General features: G+C 30.5%; 3 protein-coding genes across 4 annotated transcripts; 2 read left to right on the top strand and 1 right to left on the bottom strand.

Moving 5' to 3' along the window:
• The first annotated feature begins 1,424 nt into the window (after positions 1-1,424).
• LOC114176412 lies at positions 1,425-3,795 on the top strand. Its single transcript, XM_028061455.1, has 5 exons — positions 1,425-1,649; positions 2,726-2,894; positions 2,981-3,064; positions 3,154-3,357; positions 3,440-3,795. Exons 1-5 carry the CDS (start codon positions 1,581-1,583, stop codon positions 3,532-3,534), a joined length of 621 nt encoding a protein of 206 aa, XP_027917256.1. The 5' UTR covers positions 1,425-1,580; the 3' UTR covers positions 3,535-3,795.
• Positions 3,796-4,371: 576 nt separating this feature from the next.
• On the bottom strand, positions 4,372-12,514 carry LOC114178082 (U-box domain-containing protein 34-like). 2 transcript variants are annotated; one of them, XM_028063780.1, is made up of 10 exons: positions 12,464-12,514; positions 9,370-9,571; positions 9,151-9,272; positions 8,625-8,740; positions 7,980-8,122; positions 7,519-7,808; positions 7,284-7,385; positions 6,320-6,748; positions 5,045-5,794; positions 4,372-4,926 (listed from the first exon to the last, which is right to left on the bottom strand). In XM_028063780.1, exons 1-10 carry the CDS (start codon positions 12,470-12,472, stop codon positions 4,741-4,743), a joined length of 2,349 nt encoding a protein of 782 aa, XP_027919581.1. In that variant the 5' UTR covers positions 12,473-12,514; the 3' UTR covers positions 4,372-4,740. The 2 variants fall into 2 exon arrangements, with proteins under 2 accessions (XP_027919581.1, XP_027919582.1); XM_028063781.1 differs by having other exon boundaries at positions 7,980-8,107.
• Positions 12,515-19,508: 6,994 nt separating this feature from the next.
• Positions 19,509-21,170, top strand: LOC114176852 (peroxidase N). Its single transcript, XM_028062030.1, has 4 exons — positions 19,509-19,787; positions 19,872-20,057; positions 20,216-20,381; positions 20,464-21,170. Exons 1-4 carry the CDS (start codon positions 19,569-19,571, stop codon positions 20,880-20,882), a joined length of 990 nt encoding a protein of 329 aa, XP_027917831.1. The 5' UTR covers positions 19,509-19,568; the 3' UTR covers positions 20,883-21,170.
• The last annotated feature ends 481 nt before the right edge of the window (positions 21,171-21,651 follow it).

Below are 21,651 nucleotides of genomic sequence, written 5' to 3'. Positions count from 1 at the left end.
TTCCTTTGTCTTTAATTTTGTAACCCTTCTTTTTATTTCTTTGGTTATATACTTTTTTCTTACTTATTCAATTGTTTGGATTGTTCTTCAAGGTTTAAATAGATCTTCAAGGTACTTTTTCTTACAACCTTAATCACACATTTTTTTTCATTAATATGGGACATCTTGAATAAAATAATATATTATTTTAATATTGAATATTTTAATAATATCACAACTTCTTTGCTGTGTTTTTTTTATTTTTTTCTATAAAAATGATTTAATTGATATTTAGAATAATAAAAAAATAGATATGGGTATGGATATACCGGCATACCTGTTACCCGTTGGAGATAGGGTGTGATAAAAGTTGTATACTCATTGTGTTTAGGAATGAAAATGAATTTTTAGTGTGAGGATTAAATATGTTTTTAATCTTTTAAAATTTCAGTAAAATTTGTAATTAGTCACTCTTTGAAACTTTGACCCAATTTAGTCCTCTAACTTTTAAAAATATATTGATTTAGTCTTTTTAACCATATTTTGTTAAATTTATTTGGCACGTTTTAACGCGTTCAATTTCTCTGTGAGTTTTGTTGTGTTATCCTCTACTGAGTATTAAAAATACATTGTTTTGGTACTTTAAAGATAAGTTTAAATTATTTAAATTAATGGCCATCGATGTATTTTGAAAGTACAATAGAGAAACAACATAGAAAAATCAGTAGAGAATCCAAACTCGTTTTAAACACGTTTCAAGAAAGTAGTTGAGTTGTTTACATCATTTGACACATTTTTACTTTCAATGTGAATCGAAAACACATCTAAAATGTCAAATAAAATTAATAAAATTTGGTTAAAATGGCTAAATCGAAATATTTTCTAAAGTTAGAGGACTAAATTAGACCAAAATTTTAAAGATGTACTAATTTCAAATTTTATTGAAAATTAAGGGACTAAAAACATATTTAATTACGAGGATGAGTTTCTTGGGGATGGGGTGGGACAAAATTTATATACTTGTTAGGTTTGAGAATGAAGAAATTTTTATATTACCATCCCACAAGTAAAACTTTACTCAAGAAGTTGTTTACATATGACCTTTTAATTATTGACATGTGTGGTCTTCTATCCCTCTCATTCTCTTCCATGACCTCTCCTCCCTCTCTCTATCTCTTTCCCAGAGTTCAAAGGTTTGAAAGACCTAAAACAAATTTTCAAATAAACTAGAACAATTATCTCAAAATTCTTCCCTATCCCCTCTCCACACGTGATATATATATATATATATATATATATAATTCAAATTTGTATTAGTACATGTATTTAGTTTAGTCTAGTTGGAAGAAGTTAAAAGGAAAAAAAAAAAAACTTAAAATGAGTACTTTTGAAAATTGTGAATATTCTCCCTATTCTATCTTATTTAAAGAAGGGTCTATACTACGTTGGATTTTACAATAGTGTTCCATACCCAAATTAGTGGTCAGGGTTCAGTGTTTACCCTGAAATTTGTGGAGCACCTGAAGCTTGGAAGGGTACTGTGTCCACTCATTACTTTTGAGGTTCCAAATGTTACGTCAAATTAGAAGACACCCCAGTTGATGAGTTATTGCTCTTCAATGGCGTCCCTTCTCAAAGCACCATCCTTTCTCTCCCCTCTGAACCAAAAGGTGATTTTAGAATTCATTATGTTCAGGAAGCTCTGTCTCTTTTTATAGGGGGATTTTCTGTTTTGTTTGCAAGATATCAAGTTTGGTGTTCATTGATCATCACAAGGGGTTTTAATTTAAACTTGTCGTTCCAAATTGGGGAGTTGGTGAGATTGTCTTTTAATTCTTTAGTTGCAAAATATTTACAAGCTCACACCTTTTCAGATTGGGAATAAATCATCACTGATTAGTGGTCGTAGCATCTGACTCCTCCCTGATTTGTTTGACACGTTTTAGTTTCTTAGGTACTTTTCTGTTATTGGAGGTAACTTAGTTATTAGAATCCTGTGACTCTCATTACCCTATTTGAATCACACAATCGGATACAGTTTAGCTAGCCAATGATTCATATCATGTGGAAGTCACATAGACTTTGAATCTTTTGATACTTGGGTAATTTACTGTGATTCAAAATCACAAGATTTAGCAATTTGATTATTGTCTATGTTTTTTTTTCACCATCTAATCTGGAAAACTGACAAGTGTGATGAGCGTAAATTATTAAATAAAAAGGAAATAATGAACAATACTGACAAACCTTGATTATCCATGTGCCTTTGTTCTTCTGAAACAAGGTTTCGCATCATCATCCACTCCTTCTATGCACTACATTCTGTTGTTGCATAGGTTTGCAGGTTCTTTTCTGAAATAGAGGCCTAATCATCCACTTAGTTATTTATTATGTTTTATTTCATGATATTTTCGATCACTTTCTTGCCTAAAATTATTCCGATGAGAATTATACATAGTTTATACAATATATTTGTGGTTCAAAAATTAGCATGAGGATTCATGATTTGAATTACCATTCTATAATCATGGTGGTAAACACAATCAAATGTCTGTTATGAAAAACAAGCATAATATTTTTGTTGGTAATTCTCAATCAGATCAGGGAAAAGAAGGATTCACTTAGTTCCAAAATGAATTTCACCAATATCTCATCAGGGAACTTTGTTAATTTACACTTCAGTGGAATGTTATTATCTACTGTCATTCTAGACACCCAATTTTAATCCTCTTGTTTTTGGATGCAGTTGAATTATGTTAGCCTTTCTCCCACAACTACAAACTTGCAGTCCAAATTTTATCATGCTAGTGTCAGAAAAGGGAGATGGCATGTTCCTAGCATGGCTATAAAAGCTCAGATCGCTGTTGAAGGGGATGTAGTTGACAAAGAATCAGTCTCTATCAATGAAGAAAGTGGTATATAGTTGGTTATTGTTCATTTTTCTACTTTGTTCAGGTGTTTCAGAGTTGCTTTTTATTTTGACGTTGCTGTTATTTTTCAGATTATGGGGTCGTTAATATGCACCATGTTGGAATTTTATGTGAAAGTCTTGAAAGATCCCTTGACTTTTATCAAAACGTTCTAGGTATGCCAGCTTCACAAACTTAATTTTTCTGAGTACATTGTGTTTACCTAGAAGCAAGTAAATGAATAACTAAAATGAGTGAAATTTAGGCCTGAAGATAAATGAAGCAAGGCCAAATGATAAGCTTCCATACAGGGGTGCTTGGTTGTGGGTAGGCTCTGAGATGATTCATTTGATGGAGCTTCCAAATCCTGACCCTTTAACTGGACGACCGGAACATGGTGGTCGAGATCGTCACACATGTATTGCAATCAGGGATGTTTCCAAGCTGAAAGAAATCCTTGATAAAGCTGGTACTACTTCTTTAAATAACACAACTTGTGTTGTGGTTCAACATTGTTTACACTATGCCTTATGTTATTTTCTGCTTTGTAGATATTCCCTACACGCTTAGTCGTTCTGGAAGACCAGCAATCTTTACACGTGATCCTGATGCAAATGCTCTAGAATTTACACAAGTAGATGATTGATGCTTATGGATATTACATGCCCAGCCACACCCCTTTGGCTCCACAAGTCCCCCAGAAGGTAGAAATAAATGTAGAAATGATTACATGTATGTAAAGGCTGAAGGGACTGATAGGCCATGGTAAAGTACTCTGCTATGCAGTGGCAATATAGCAGCAATACAGTGCTGAGAACTAAAGTTCAAATTGTACAAGATAAGATTGTGGATACTGGCTAGTGATTTTTCACTCAGAGCACTAGAGTTTTATTATTCAAAAATTAAACAAATATTATATATATATATATATATATATATATATATATATATATATATATATATATATATATATATATATATATATATGGTAAAAATTTGGAGATATTCTTATTATTTGAAAACTAAAAAAAAAAAGATTATAACGTCCGTCATATTGTATGTACCACCACTATCGAATGATTTGACAAGGGAGGGAGGTGTTTGGAGTTATTTAGGTATCTAAATATCACACCTTATTTTTATCTCTTACCTTTTATTGAAATCATACCAACCAGAAAAATCTTAGTGTTTGCTGATATATATGCTTTCTAATTAAACACTTCAATTAAAATGTCATTCACTTTGATCTTCACCGAACATTTTCTTTAAGTGTTAGCAATACGTTCCAATTGCGCAAGTATAAAATAATTAGACTATCACAAGAATAATATCATTGCATCGTAATGCCTAAATGTAATTACAACTACAAATATTTCCCACGACATATAATTAACATCTTTAGCATAAAGTAAATAGCAATTACATTATATCGTGATCATAACATTTATAACAAGCTTCAATGCTTTCATAATGGAAAACTGTCTGAATATTAAATATTTGGTGAGCAATAACTTTTCATTCTTGTCCAACATGTCCGTATAAGAAAGAAGTCTGCACGAGCAGCTAACATTTTCTCTTTGGGCTAAATACAATGGCTTTAGAAAGTTTATATACAGGGATAAATGAAAAACTAAAAACAATTAGCCCTTTAGCAGCACGTGCAGCTAAATTCTCCAAGAGTATATACTTTTCATATGTACCTTTTACAATATTTTTCTCTCTATCTGGTCACCCATCTTACAAACTTCTGGAAAATTCAAATTCTGACAGTTTTAAGCTGCAAGTAGAAGTTGGTTGTATTGAGATCCACAATAACTAGTAAGTAAGATCTTCATTGCTTGGTGATTACTAATCAAAAGGTGACTCCTGACTTCCACTCTTGAATGGCAGAACGTAGAGTATGGTTCGGAGTCAACACAGAATGCTGAAGTTTAAGCTTTGTCATGGGTGACACATTGTGTCTGCTAATCCATGCCTTGATTGCTCTGTACTCATAAGTGAACCCATCCGCAGCAATATATGGATCATCCATGATTTCCTACAGTACTTACAAGTCAGCAAAAGAAATAATGATATATCGTAAAAAAGATGTGTATCACATAGAGATATGAAAAACAGAACAACCAAATTTTCATCATATAAGTGCAGATTTATACCTGAAGGATTGGACAATAATACTGGCTTGGTGCACTTACACTATTTCTTCCTATCCTTGCACTGGCATTTGCCGCATTAGAAAATCTTTCGAGCAGTGGAAGAACTTCAGTATCAAGTTCTGGTCTATCTCTGCATCTAAGTGCTGTGCATTTAAGGGCAACTTGAGCCAATTCCATTGTCTCATCCAATGGCCAATCTCCAGCTGATGCATCTAAAATATCACGGAGGGAGCCATTTCTAATTGCATCTTCAACAATCATAATGAGCCCACGTGCATGGCGACCAGTTATTAATTGAAGAGTTATAACTCCAAATGCATATACATCTGATTTCGGTCGCACAGTGCCAGTTCTCTGATATTCTGGGTCCATGTAATGCAGAGTGCCGGCAAGGACTGATTCTCGGTACTCTGTAATATTGTCAGGAGGAACTTCTATAAGGAGTTTAGCCAGCCCAACATCAGAAATTTTGCTCACATAATTTCTGTCTAACAAAATGTTGCCAGGTTTTATATCTCGATGTACAATCGGTTCTGGCTTCGAATTATGCAAGAATGAAAGCCCGCAAGCCATTTCAAAAACTATGCGAAATCGAAAAAACCATGGAAGTGGTGGTTTTCTATTTTTGTTGAGAAGATAGTCTTCTAGACTTCCATTTTCCAGGTATTCATAAACTAGGCAACCATTCTCCGGACAGGCTCCAAGTAACAAAACCATATTAGGATGATGTAGTTGACTAAGAATCTCAACCTGAAACAAATGGGAGACTACAGATACTCAGAAATGCATGCTTTCTCTTGTTATTGCAGCATTGTAATATTGAATTCTTTTAAGATATTTAAAAGGAACCTATAATGCGGAAGCATTCAAAAAAGAGCTGGAGTGTAAATCAGAAAATTTCTTAGGAAGCATTGTAATATTGAATTCAAAAAAGAGCGGAAGCATTGTAATATTGAATTCAATCTACAATAAAATCAGAAAATTTCACGGGTTCAATTGCAGAACACAAAGAACAAAGTGTAACTGTTGATTGTCAACTTTTCCTGTAGTATAGGTAGTGGGATGGATGGCCAATTTTAAATATTTACAATGGACTTGGATACTTGAGCATGCACTTGTAAGTTTTATAAACCAATTCCTGCCCTAGATTCATTAGCATTTAAAATATGATAAGAAGTTCACCAGAAGGAGACACCAAAGAATTCTGTAAGTATCAGAATATCACTCTAATATAAATAATTTCAAATAGAAGAAGAAACCAAGCACATGGAAGACCTCTTTTAGAAACTCCTCTTTCTTGTTGATTGCATCCTGATGCAGAACCTTTACAGCTACAGGTGTGTGATCAAGATTACACTTGTAAACTTTCCCATATCCTCCTTCACCAATCATCAAATCCTCAGAGAAGAATTTTGTGGCTATCTTGATGTCGTCCATGGTGTACTTTCTGTATCTCCTGTCATTTGAGAGCAATGTATCAACAATTCTCTGTTTCTCTATTGATTCTTTAAGGACATCAAGTTCAGCCATCTGTCTTTCATAGGACTCTTTGGAAAACTTATTTTTCGCCTCCTCAAGTTCCTTCATGACTTTTAAATACTTAGTTTTCTCTTCAGAAGCAATCTTTCTCAAAACCTCCTCTCTTTTTAGGGAAGCATTCACTCTTTTAGTTTCTTCAAGAGATTCAGAAGAAAGTAAAAGGGCCTGCAAGTGAAGGCACGCAAGTAAAAAGGGTCAAGTCATTAAGGCATAAATTTCTCTGGTTGGAGAATAGGTACCATGGAGTGCCAAGCTCCAAACCATAGATTCAATTTAAGACCAATTTTTGCAACTGTGCCACAATTAAACAGACATGGCCCTGGCTTTCAAAAAAGAAAAGTTTTGAATAAAAAGTTCATTGAAATTAAAGAGGGTATAAGCTTTGTGTTTGAATACAATTGAAACCAATAACTTTTGTTTTGGTTTTTGTTCATTTTGAATTTTAATTTTGATGACTTCAAGGGTCTTGATCAGGCTTTAGTCATCTAAAATTAATGTTTAAAAATAGTTGATAAGATAAGCAGCATTATATCCTCTTAGGGAACATAGTTTATATTTTCGTTTAACAGATTATTCAAGTTGGATTCTTTGTAGGCATTGGTATAGGTATTGAGAACGTGGGGAAGTGGAAGGGGGATAAAAGAAAATATATGCATTCCCTTCAACAAACAAGATAAATACAATATTTTCAAACTCTCACCTGGTTTTGAGCTTGAACCAGCTCTTGACAAACCTGTTTGTACATGGCGATAGTACTTTGCAACTCCAGTTGCAGCCGTTCTACTTCTTCTTGCATGGCTAACTGCATAAGTACACAACATATGAACACCACGGCCATGTTAGGAAATTAAAATATATATATCATTTCCACAAAATAAGTCATTTGTGGGTGACACCTTCCAGAGGATTCTGTTGACTAAAAAGAAGAAAGTTACCTGTTCACGTTGTGCAGAAGCAATGGAATCAAAAGTGTGGAGGCTAATCATTTCAATATCATCTCCACAGTTTTCTGGATTATCATTGTTGATAGAATTTTCAAAAGAATCCCTGCGACTAAATGTTTGCAGACCAATGTAACTATGCTCGGATATTGATAAAAATCTGAAATTCTTTAGGATTTTAGACTCTGTTGTGGATGAACTGATTCCCGACATTTCTCTGTCAATGCCAGCCTCATTGTCTACTTTATTTACTTTAGTAGACATGAAGTAACTTGGGCTAGCCTCTGTTGGAGGGAAAAATAAAAATCAGAAACTAGACAACTTCTTTCACTAAGATTTTTATTCAGGATCCTACTTCTGTGAAATCATTATCAAAAACCAATATAAGAAGGCCACATAATTAGAGCACAGATGCAGACAACAAAAATCTCAAAATGCAAGAACTACAATCATACCACGAGAATGTGAAGATGACAGATCGGCCAACTTCGAAACAATTCTGTCTCTAGCAACAACATACACATCACAACTGTCTGGGGCACATCTTAGGCTGGTAGTTGATATTCCAGGTCCTTTTAGCTTCCTGGAAGAAGAAAAACTGAAATTTAATGGCATTACTCAGAATTACTTTATGATCCATTCTCTGTCTTTGATCAACTGTTTGCAAGAAAAATGAATTAAGACGCACTTCTAACAAAAGCTTGAGGCTGACGTGACAGATTTAGCATGCAAGAGCCAAACTTTAAATTGCATAAAGATAATAGGTGCATTCGGGGTGTTTGAATCAAGTTCATCGGTTATAAAAGAAAAAGAAAATAAAAAATATTTATAGTTTCAACCACGTTCTTGTAAGATTAGTTTACATGGACTAATGTCGGCAAAACAGAAAAATCACAAATTTTGGTTTTGCACTTTCAATATTTAGAAGATAGAGTCTAAAGAGATACTCTTCTAAGAGCAGTCTCTACTATTAACTAAAATTTGGTTAAACTCACTTCTTCTTTATGATATGAGTTTTTGTAATTTCTAACAAATTTTAACTAATGTAAAGAATGTGTTAAAAAGTGTATGTTATATTTTTCACATTTAGAAACGAATACCTTGTTATAAAATTTGAGGAGTCAGAACCCAGCACTAATGTTTGGACCCCGGACTCAGAAATAAAGCTAAGAAGTGCTTCTGCCACGTTGTCATCTTCTAGTAGTACTGTTTCCATCTACAAAATTTCCACATTAACCTTCGCTTAACACCTTTTGAATGTCAAGTTGAAACTCGCACAGTCCAGAAAACCAAGTTATGATGCACAGATAATCCAAGAGAAATGTGTAGAGTTTTAAATATTGATATGTGATCAATGCTAACATTTACAAAATTCACTTATTTTTGTGACCATAACAACAAGTAGTAAACAACACTGTAGATATTCTTATATATAATTATTTATTCAATAAGATCTTCGATAAATTTTTTAATAAATACTTAAATAACAATAATAAATATAAATAAATAAAATAAGTTTGAGATAAGACAAAATCATCTAATACACTTTAACTAAAATAGGAAAACTTGTTTAGGCCATCAACTTCTTAAGAAATTGTGCATTTGCATATGATATAAAGCACTCACAGTGTTTGAGCCGCAGAGTTTTTTGAACGGGACGAAGATTTGTTCAGATTTTTGCTTCACATCGTCCACATAAGCTGCAAAGACATCGGCGTGTGCTTCCGAAACAGGAATATACTCTTCAGCTGCGAATTAGGAATTCCAAAACAACAACAACGCATTTTAGTTACCAAAGCGAGTTTCCAATGGTATGTGATAAAATGAGGGGTGCGATGAACATACTTGGTGTGGCAATTGAAGTGATTGGAGGGATAACGTGAACTAAGATGAACCTGTCGGCTTGAGGGACCAGATTATCCACCGCCCACTGCACGGCTCGCCGGCTACCCTTGCTGGAGCCGCCGCTCACAGCGACGGCAACCGATCTCAGCAACGGTGGTGTGGACATTATTTCGTTGGTCAACGAGATTTTTAATTGCTCCTTCTACCATCGCAACAACCAACCGTTGGATTTATAGTTCTCTTCTTTGTTTAACCTCATTCCTTTGACTATTAGCAATTCTTGTACTATGAATATATATATATATATATATATATATATATATATATATATTCATTTAAATCCTAAATTAAGACATAGATCTCTAAAATTAATTTATAATTTATAAGACATCGGAAATAATAATAAATAAATGTTTAAATATCTAAAAATTATAAAAAAAACATATATTTTTATGAAAACAATGATACTATGATTTTTATTTTTTTATTTCATTTTTTATCTTTTTTATATAGTTTAGTGTAAATTATTAATTAATATATCACTAATTTATCTTTAAAAAAATCAATGATCTACATAGAAAAAAAAGGAAAAAGAATAAAAATAAAAAATAAAAATAAAAATATAATTTTTATTTTATCCATTCAAAGACTAAAGATGTTAAAATTTGTAAGTTAATCCAGGTTTTAAAAAAGATTTAAATTGAAAAAGTTATAATTTTTTAAAGCGTGGTCATATGAAATTAAGTCTGATCGAAGATGAATTAACTTGTAATCTTCAATAACAACTTTTTATAACTTTTTTCACAAAACAAATATAAATTATGAGAACAAAATTTATTTGTTTGAAAGAACCAACTCATTTAAGATACCAAACTATGATGGTCAAAACCAATAACTATTTCCTACGTTAAACTCTTTCATATCTTTATTATCACAATAGACCCATGCATTCTATTTCCTCTTCCTCTATAAGTTGACACAATTTTTTTTTATTTGAAAAATATATTTTTTAATTCTAAAAAAATATAAAAATGAACATTTAAAACCATAAAAATATAAAGTTTTAATTAGAAAAAATATATAAAAACATTTAAGAATATAATAAAACATCAAATCTTTTAATTGAAATTTATAACTAGAAAATTATTAATTATTTAAAAAAAAAATAGAAAACAAATATAAGAATAGATGTCGGGAGCTTTTTATGCAATTTTTTTAATTTTAATTTTTGAAATTTTAAGAAATTTGAGTATTATAAATTTTTTTAAAACAATTTTAAGGACAAAAAAAAAAGGTATCCAGCTCAAAATTTGATTTCTAAGAACCAAATTTCGACTGGTTTTTCGATGAAGAATAACTACATTGAAGTTAAGAATCCGAATTCCGAGAGACTGAGTTGTGACATAGAAACAAAACCATATACTCTACCTGTAAATACTAAATACTGTGCACAATGTGTTGCTTTGTTAGAAAAAAAAAAACTCCAATTGTTCTATGTAAAATAAAGTTCAAAAATCTGCAGAAAAAAAAATTAAAAAACAACATCATCTTCACACTTAAAATGATTAAACATAATTCAAAAATATTTTTTTACATTTACATATTTAAATACAATAAAAATAATCTAATTTTTTTCAAATATCTTAAATTGCTTTTTTTTATATTTTGATTTTTATATTTCTTCTAAAATAAAATTTCTTAAATAAATTTATGTATTTGTTCTATTTCAAAATTTTATGAATTTAAATTAAAAATTCTATATTTTTAAATTTTTATTTTTTTTTAAATTTTTTCTAAACATTTAATAAATTTGAGTACTTTTTCTATTTTAAATTTTTTATTTCAATTAAAAAAATTTGATATTTTGCTATATTTTAAATTTTTGTTTTTATATTTTTTTTTATGAATAAAACTTTTTTCTAAACAAAATTTCTATATTTTTATAGTTTTAAATATTGTTTTATATATTTTCCAAATACAAATTCATATTTTTCAAACAAAAAAGAAATAATTAGACTGCATTTAGAGTAAAAGGGTATAATTGAAGAAATAAATTGTATGTATAGTGGTGGTCATGAAAGACCCTACTAGAAAAAATCATTAGATTCACTTAATTGAGAACATATTTATTTTAAATAGGATTAAATATGTTTTTGTATTTCAACTTTTAGTGAAAATTAAAATTAGTCATTTTTGAAAATCTTCAACCAATTTAGTTTCTCAATTCTGTGAATATGTGTAGTCCTTTTAACTAAATTTTATTAAGTTTATCTGACATTTCAAACATATTTCATTATAGTATTTTAGTTTGTTTACATTGTTTGACACATTTTCACTCTCACTCCAATGTTTGTTGAGAAACATGTTTAAAACATTAAATAAAGTTAAAAAACTTTGGTTTTGAAAGGACTAAATTCACACATTTCTAAAAATGAGAGACTAAATTGATTCAATATTTTCAAAAAAGATTAATCCCAATTTTCACTAAAAGTTGAAGGACATAAAATATATTTAAATATAATTTTAGTGTTGTTGTGAAATAGTTCACAAATTTAGTCATAAAGCTTCATCACACAAACAACACCAAAAATAGAGTACAATCGCAAGTGTTGGAACTCACAAAATATACACAAAGGAGCAAGAAGAACAAGTACATACACAAAAGTTTAACGTGGTTTAATTGAAGTGTTAACAAAACATGATCTATGTCCACAAAAGAATTCTTTATAACAAAGATTACAACTAACGGTTTCTCAAAATAACTCAAACACTATATAAATTTAAGATTTACTTTTTACAAAAACTAAGAGGTCCTATTTATATAATATTTTGTTATAACTGATAAAGCAATATATATACATGTTTATATATATTCAATAAAAAAATATTGGTTGTTGGTGTTATTTTCCAAAGTGAAGTATGAATGACATAAAACTTGAAGATAGTGATGTTAAAAGGCGAAGTAAGTGAGAATAAGAAGTTAAAGAAAGTGGTGACAGATAGAGAGTAAGCACACAGCTTTTAGCACGAAACTAAGGTGCATGCTAGGAAAGAGTGATGTGCTCACTCTCTTCTGTCGCCTCCATGAACAAACCTCGATCATTAATGGAGCTTCTGTGTTTAACCTTCTGCAACTTCATCGGGTGGTTTGCCTCTCATTAATGGGTGAATCTATATTTATAGAATGGAGAAGGTATCTACGTTTGTAATAAAATATGTCTCAACTCACACAATGATTCAATTCTTATTGCGTATTTTTTCTGCGAATCTTATAACTCTACACAATCAAAATAAAGATGAGGGACAACGGTGTAATTCCTTGCATGAATAAATTTATACAAAATGGTTTTAATTATTTTTAAATGTTTAGAATGAATTAACTTGTTTGAATTGTTATAATGATCAAAATATTATTTTAAATGTTTTTATCCTATAAGTTATAATTTAGTTTAATTTAAATGATCAATTTTAAAAACCAAAAAAAAATAATTGATAAACTTATTATTTTATATAATTTAATTCAATGTCAATTTGGTTCGATTTATGTCTTCCAACAATAAATGGGTAAAAGAACAATAGTGTAAACATATTCTCAAATAGTTTCTTTTACTAATTATTTACATTTATTTTAATCTTATAATTCAAAAAATATATACCAATATTAAATAAAAATTAATTTTAGAGGTAAAAAATAATTAGTCATTAAATTTTTTTATGTTTTTTACAAGTTTTTTTTTCATCTTTCCTGATGTTCTCTCTAAATTCTTGTTTTTATATTTTATTTTTTTAAAATTCGATCATACCTCGTAGTTGAAGAGTTAGAAAACATTTTTAATTGATCAAGTTTTTAAATAAAGTAAGTTTATATTTACCGTATAAATTCTTTTTTTCTCTCACTTTCCATGTTATTTATTATTGATTTTAGTAGAGTCAATTCAAATAAAGTAATGTTTTCAACTTGCTTTATGACATACTAAAATTTTGTCATAATTTTGTCATATTCTTTGCTCTAGATCCCTAAGTTTGGAGCATCTTTGCTTTTAAACATGGATACGAAGAAGGTGAATGAATAAATGAATCTGAGAAAATTTGGAAACAAAATTTGTATCGTTTAGTTTTAGAAAATTTGGAGGTGAAAGTAAAAATATTTGAAAGTAAAGTTCAATAGAATTTGAAAAAAAATTAATTGGATTAATTAATTTAAAATATAATTTGATTGGTTGAAAATAATTTTAATTAAATATTATATGATAAATAATTAGTATTATTATTAAATATTATTTTTTTCATTACTGTAGATAGTGAGTTAAAGAGAGGATTCAAAATCAAGGATAGACTTGTAAAATCACCTTCCATACCCTCAAATCTTCATGTATATGTGAGAATATAATCCTCCTTTCAACACTCAAATTTGTGTATCATCTTCCATCTTCACAAACAGTATGTGATGGTGACTATATATTCTTATGTAAAGGTTGTGATTGTTTGAAAATCTGTTTAAACTTGAACCTTAATTAGATTGCTTTTTGAACCTTTCCTAATGATAATTTATGAAATTGAACAACTGCATTTAAATATTTTTATGCCTTTAAAATTAGGTAATCTCGTATAAAAAAAGAATAACTGCATTTTGTTTTTGGCATTTAACTGCAAAGTGTCCATTCTAGAAGCTGATAAGCATGTGAAATTTTATCAAGTTATTAATTTCACCATTGGACAATTGTGGAGTGTGGTGAATGGTGGGTTAAGTTGACCATATCTGCATTATTTATGACATGTGGTTAATGTTACAAGCTTTTGCATGGTGGAACCTTATTCATAAATATTAAAGCTTCAAGATACAAATGCCAGTTTTACGTGGACATCCTTATCACTTATTTTTTAATGAAGGAATCACAGTGAAAACGTTATTTATCATTGTAAGAAAGGGATGTTTTGTTGTTCACATACAAAAAATCTATATTGGCATAAAGTTTGTATATTTGTTCATCAATTAAACAAAAACAACTGAAGCGAAAGAATCGTTGTTGAGGAATTTTACACAAAAATAAATAACACATATTCAGAGAATATTTTAGACGTGTTGATCTGACCCGTTCCCATTGAGTGTCAACTAACCAATAATTTACATTGAAAGTGATGCTTAAGGAAAACCATTCTATTTGCTAAGCAAGAAAGGTTTAAAAGCAACGATATAAATTTATCAAGAGTTGTTTATTCCTCAAATCAATACTTAGTAGTAATTAAGAATATCCGTTAATTAATCATGCATGGACCTATCAGTTTCGATTCCAATGAAATTTGTCACATTCCATGTCTGTTAGAACAAGAAAAGAACAGTCAAATCATAGCAACTGGTCACTCAATTCCAATTTACAAGTTCACTTCTTGTGTTTTCTTTAGATGTCAAATCGCCCGCAGCAGATCGTGGAAGAACCTGAGTCGAACCATACAGTACACTGACACTATTCTTAACCCAAAATCTTAAGATAATGGGTTTATAGGTCTTTATTCTTATATAATACTCTATTTTCTCATTTCTGGTCAATGTGAGACTTAGACTCACACTTGAATTTCTAACATTATTCTGATGTCAGTGTTGTTCGAAGTTGTGATAGGTCTTTCGGAAAAATTTCCTCGAACATACTAGGGATTAACATCAATGAAATTCAAAACAACCATACATAAAGATTGATATTATTTCAATTTAAAATTTTAAAATAATAAATTTATATATTTTTTCTAGTATAAAATATTCAATTTTTTTTTTATATCAACTTGGACTATAGCATTTATTTTTTTTAATAATTTCAGTGAAATACTTTGCATATAGTAGATTTTTGAAGTATTTCTTGTCTAATTTATGATTCCCTTATAACAAAATTATCTTCTATGATATTAAATAAAATATCTAACTTGATTAAAATATGAATTTTTTAATGTGTTTTTTTGGGAGGAAGAATTAGAAGGAGAAAGAGAGGAAGAGATCAGAAGGATGTGAGGGTGAAGCTAATGTTGTTTCTGTTAAGGTATTCAGATGTGATTTTAGAGTGGACTATAGAAAGAAGTTAGTGAGAGTATGTGACTGAATTGACTGATATGACAAATTAAACAACAAATTTAATAGATAAAAAAGTTAGATTACCAAAATGTCTCAATTGTGATACGTAATATAAAATTATATATAAATGATTTAGAACTATTTTTACAAATTTTATTGAATGATTGAAAATAAAAAATAAATAAATAATACAATATATTTTGTGTGAAAATAAATTTAATATATTAGGTGAAAAATAATTTATTTACGTGGAGACTTTTTTTCTTTTTAATAGTAATTTTATAAGTAGTAATGTTTTATTATAACTATAGTAAATTATTATTTGTGTTACTAATTTTTATTATGTGGTTTTTCATAATAAGAAAAAATGAATATAAGTGAAGGAGTAATTTGGTAAATCTGGTAGTGTTACCTTCTAATCTCACTATGAATTGTGAGATTGGATTTTCGGTAAATCACCTTAATCATCTTCTCTCGTGATCTTGTATCACTTTTCAAAAAATACATTATGTACTTGCTAATCATCTTTTCCTAATTCTTATGAATAGTACATCCACCAAAAACAAAATTATAGTGAAATCAAGCTCATAATGTATTTTTTCTACTTCCCTGTAATAAAGGATACGGTCACATGATCTTAATTCATTATTTATTGTTAAGTTATATGTTGTAATTAAGTTAGCTTCTTGTTATTTCGTCGTTTATTGTTTTTTAATTTATATGCTAGAGCCCCCTAAAATTACTCCTATCTCTAGTAAACAACAATACACATCCTTAGTATAAGCTATTTTAATAAGTTTATTAAAAAGAAGAAGAGAGTATAACAACCTTAAATTGTGGGAGCATGAAAGAAGTTGCAAGATTCTATGTTGCACGTATCTAGAAATTTATACTTTCACAAACTCAAACCGATAATAATATCCTATATAGTATGTTATAGAATATGTTATTTAAATGAGTTTCATATAATATCTTTAGACTGTAATCATAGTACAAAACTCGTATATTTTACATACTGAAGTTGAAATATTTTTTTCTCCATTAATTTATATGAAATGGAGAAATAATAAAAAAAATTATCAATAAGAAATATGTATTATTCTCCTAATCAAGATACTTTTACTTCCCTTTCATTTATTTTCCTCTTATTTTTAGTTTTTCACTTTATATCTCTTGGTCCAACTAAAGACTAAATATCTACAAATCCTTACCATTCAGTACAAATATGTTATTTCCTTGACACATTGAAACTTAAGATCAATCTTTCATGACAGGAGAAACATATATAGCGACTCAAAGGAGTCACTCAACACAAAATAATTTAGACAATTGCTTTTTGGACTCTATCAATTTTTTTTCCCATTCTATCAAAAACTTTACGGAAAATATTTTCGTAAAAGAGGAGGAGATTTTTTTTCTTGAAAAAATTCCCAGAATTATTTGTTATATTCTGAAAAATAAATTTTGGAATGGATGGAGTAAAGGAAGAAAATGTTGGAGTGTAGTAAGTAATTGTCAATAATATATATGGTTTTGGATTTAATCAGCCCACACATTAAGACTTTTTTGGCTAATAGTATGGTTAAGATTGGACCTATAGTTATATTAGGTATTTTCTATTTTTCCATAAAATATAGCACATGGTTAATCCAATCACCTCTCTCATCATCTATACATTTTGTTTTCTTTTCATCATATTTAACATATATATTTATATTTTTTTGAAGTTATATTATGTGTTTACTCTGTATATTTCTCATCTCTAAGTAAACTTGAATTCTTATATATTGTCTCTCTCATTCAATATGGAACTCAAGTGTAAATCTCGTCATATATAAGAGAAATGTAAACATGTTGAATCTCAAACCATAAATCAACTCATATATAATAAGAAATCTTGAAATCATGTTCAGCTCAAGACTTTTTGGGTTTTTCTTTTCATATATTACTCATTTTCATTCATCTCCACTCAATGCTTTACTCGGTACTTCTAAGCGATTTCATTTTTTATCAATTATTATGTTGTAATAAAAAAATATTTAAAATTTTTATTTGACATTTAATTAATTATTTGTTATTGGGCTTGTTTATGTTAAAGTAAAATAATATTTCAATCCTTATAATTTAAAATAAAATCTCAATCCTTAATTAAGAAAATCATGGATTAATTTATATAAACTGTTATAGGGGATCCAATGTAATAATACTTGGTCTTGGGCCTGCATGTTTAAATTAATCTTTTTTATTCTTTTTATAAGGCTGAATGACTTATAAAACCACTCACTGAAACTTTTGGAGACTAGTTTGATTCTCATGTCTTCTTCTACTCTTGGTTCTCTTGGTCTCTTGTCTTCTTAATCCTTGACACTTTGGTTCTCTTTGTCCTTGGCGAGATACTTGCAATGATATTATGACACTCAAGTAGGTCTAATATCACAAATAATAAGCTAACATTTTTATTGAGCTTTTACATTGTATATAAACTCTGACTTGTATTTCCACTTGAATACCAATTTTATGTAAACCAGATGATGTTGGAGTTGATGACAAAGTCGGCTATAAATTAAAAAATTGGGCGATCATTTGGAGCAGTAACAAGTGGTGGACATGGAGTCAGAGTCAGGAACTTTAAAAAAACGTTAGGTGCTCTATTTGTTAGCATTGTAGCATCTGCATAATGTAGCACCAAAAGGGGAAATATTCTAATATAATTTCTTCACCACCTGCATACTAAACATTTCGTGCATGTTTTGTTTTAGTTCAATTCGACTTTTGAGGCCACGTGATACTTGGATACTTTTACAAGCACGTTACATGGTTTTTGCCTAATAAATTGTACTTGCATGCTACAGTTTATGATGTGATGCTATCATATTAATAAATCATTTCATTTTATAAGAAATTAATACAAACATACCCTTACTACTGCCCATTACAGTATTAAGAAATGTAGGATTCATTATTATATAAAATAAATACCTTGCTTAATGGATTTCCTACGTACCTGTCTTAAAGTTGTCAATTAATTAACCTGAAGAGGTAGTAGTTGTAGAGAAGTTGATCTTCTCCTTCTGTAAGTGGTGTGCATAGGGATGGAAAATGTCCCTCAGAAAAGAGTTATGCACCATGCTCGCATGCATAGCAATTGTGTTTTGTATATGTTATTTCAAAAAGTATAAGTCACATATATCAATGTATTTATAACCTTTTACATAACATTTGAATTTTGAAAACCCTTTGTTGTTTGATGGTAGTACAAGATAATATGTTTGCAGTGTCTTACATTGCTTGGCTCCTACAGATCCTAAGAGATCTTCTACAACGTTCATGTCACTCCTGAAAAATTTGAGTTATTCTTTTAGATTTTGCTTTAACTATTGTTATAGTCCTGATATATCATAGCAGAGATTCCGGTTATAACCTGAAGGAGTTGCGCAATATATTTAATAACATTTGTCACCTATTGTTTATGTCATTAGCCATTTATACTACAAAGAATGTGTGGAAAAATTAAAGAATCTAATCGTCATCCACAGGGTCCATTGTGAAGAACTCTGATTGGACCGTGATATTAAGTTAGCATTGAATTAATTTGGTTAATGGAAGAAGCACCATGCATGAGACACATATTAAGCAATTTGAGTTATTAAACAGAACGCGTGCGAAACTGGAAAATCAGACAAATTGAAGGTTTACATTATATATTTGGCGTCTTAGTTCATGTACTCGAAGAGGAAATATATGTGTCCATTACATATAGAATTTGATAACTATTGCATCATGCATGCCAGCATAACATCACACTAATTAGCTAACACAAACGTGACACTGGTAATATACTATTTGAAGATTGTTATTCTGGATCACTTTAATTACATGTATGTGTTTGAAGAGTAAGATTGATTTAATTAATGTATCCAACCTAAAGGATATAGCACACAAGTGTTGAATTGAGTCAAACACACGAGGCCATGAGCAACACGATCAAGTCACAAGTGGCGTTGTTGTGTGAATATAAAAATCTAACGTCTCTCGTATCATTGTCTATAAATTAAGCCTATTTTACGTTTCCACATTCATCGTGGCATAGCTTCTTGTGTAATTTTCGTCCTTGCTTAGGTCCTGAAAATCATTAACAATGAAGAAGTCGTGTGGTTTGAGAGGTTACCACCTTTGTCTAATCAATATGTTCATGTTGCTTTTGGTAGCAAGGTCCCAACTGACATCAGATTTCTATAGCTCATCATGTCCTAGCCTTTCCAAAATAGTAAGGAGAGAGGTTCAAAAAGCTCTCATGAATGAGATGCGAATGGCTGCTTCTTTGATTCGCCTTCACTTTCATGATTGCTTTGTCAACGTGAGTTTAAGTCACATGCATGGCTTTTTTCTTAACCTTATATTTTCATTTATATCTTAAATTCTTTCCCTTGAACATCATCAGGGTTGTGATGGATCAATACTCCTAGATGGTGGTGATGATGCAGAGAAGTCTGCTATTCCTAACAGGAACTCTGTTAGAGGATATGAAGTTGTAGATACAATCAAAAGTTCAGTGGAGAGTGCATGCAGTGGGGTCGTTTCCTGTGCTGATATACTAGCCATCGCTGCCAGAGATTCTGTGCTCCTAGTAATTATATCCATAATTCTTCTTTAGTTTCGATTTTTTCGTTTGCATGGGAATGAAATACGAGTTTCCGAAGCAAGTTGCAGAAGTTTTTAACTACACCATGTTTCTTAAACCTTGCTATATATATGTATCACTCATAAAATCATAACTTTTCGTAGAGTGGTGGACCTTCTTGGAAGGTTTTGCTAGGACGAAGAGATGGAACAGTATCAAACGGGACACTGGCAAATAGTGCTCTTCCTTCACCATTTGAGCCATTGGATTCCATCATTGCAAAGTTTGCTGATGCAGGCCTTAATCTCACAGATGTTGTTTCTTTATCAGGTAACATACAATTTCACCAGTTCAATGAAAAAAACTTACGTGAAGAAGTATCTCTTAATTGTTTCAAAATATTTACGTGAAGGTGCCCACACCATTGGCCGAGCAAGGTGTACATTTTTTAGCAATAGATTGTCGAACTTCTCAGGAACAGGTGCACCAGACACTACACTAGACACTGCCATGCTCTCTGACCTGCAGAGTTTGTGTCAAAATGGTGATGGAAACCAAACTGCAGTTCTTGATAGAAACTCATCGGATCTATTTGACAACCACTACTTCAAGAACTTGGTCAGTGGAAAGGGACTTCTCAGTTCTGACCAGATTCTGTTTTCTAGTGATGAGGCTAATTCAACCTCTAAACCTTTGGTGGAAAGCTATATCAGCAATAGTGGCCTCTTCTTCGGGGACTTTGCCAATTCTATGATAAAAATGGGGAACATAAATCCAAAGACTGGGTCCGATGGAGAGATTAGGAAGAACTGCAGAGTGATAAATTCCTAGGGATATGAATCTGGCTTTCAAAGATGTATGTAATTAATAAGCAGAAAAACAAGTGCTTTCTAGTTCTATTAGGTAACTAAGGTTGTTCCTGTTGTGTTTTACTGTGTTAAGTTACTAGAAATGGAATTTCAAAATGTGCTTTTCAGGTCCCACACAGTGAAAAATGAGAACCTAACCCAACAAAGACAAATTATGATAACAAGATAGTCTTTAAACCATATAACCATATAGCAGCTGTGTAAAAAGCAGGTTCTTCATTAAAATCAGAATGAGAGTTGCAGGATAAAATCTGAACCAATGACTTTATTATCATGAGCAGCGGTTAAATCCTTAAAACTAGTACCAGCAACAACTAAATCAGATTGAACATCAAAATTAGAACCAGCTGATGCAATATAACTCAAATTCAGAACGAAAATCAACACCAGCACCATCAGAAACTGGAAAACCAGTGACAACACCATCAGCTGGAAGAAAATCTGAAGCTGCAAGGAAGTTAGAAACTGGTTGTGTTGCAGGTTGTATTGCATAGTTACTTTCAACACAAACAGAGTTACTTTCATTATAATCTTCTGAACATTGTGTTAGACCAAAGTCTAAGCCTAAATCTAAACTGTTTTCAAAATTTTCCTGTTTCACTTCTTTCTCCTCTTCTTCAATCACATGTTGCACAACTTCTGCAGGTTTTTCAAGTTGTTTCAACAGCTCTAATTGTCTTTTCTCTTATTGTTCTTCCTTTAGTTTCATCATTATAGCTTCTTTAATCTTA

This window comes from Vigna unguiculata, chromosome 3 (genome assembly GCF_004118075.2).
Source record: "Vigna unguiculata cultivar IT97K-499-35 chromosome 3, ASM411807v1, whole genome shotgun sequence".
Taxonomy (NCBI): Eukaryota; Viridiplantae; Streptophyta; class Magnoliopsida; order Fabales; family Fabaceae; genus Vigna; species Vigna unguiculata.
The sequence above is the reverse complement of the archived record's forward strand: the minus strand, read 5'-3'. Positions and strand labels throughout refer to the sequence as shown.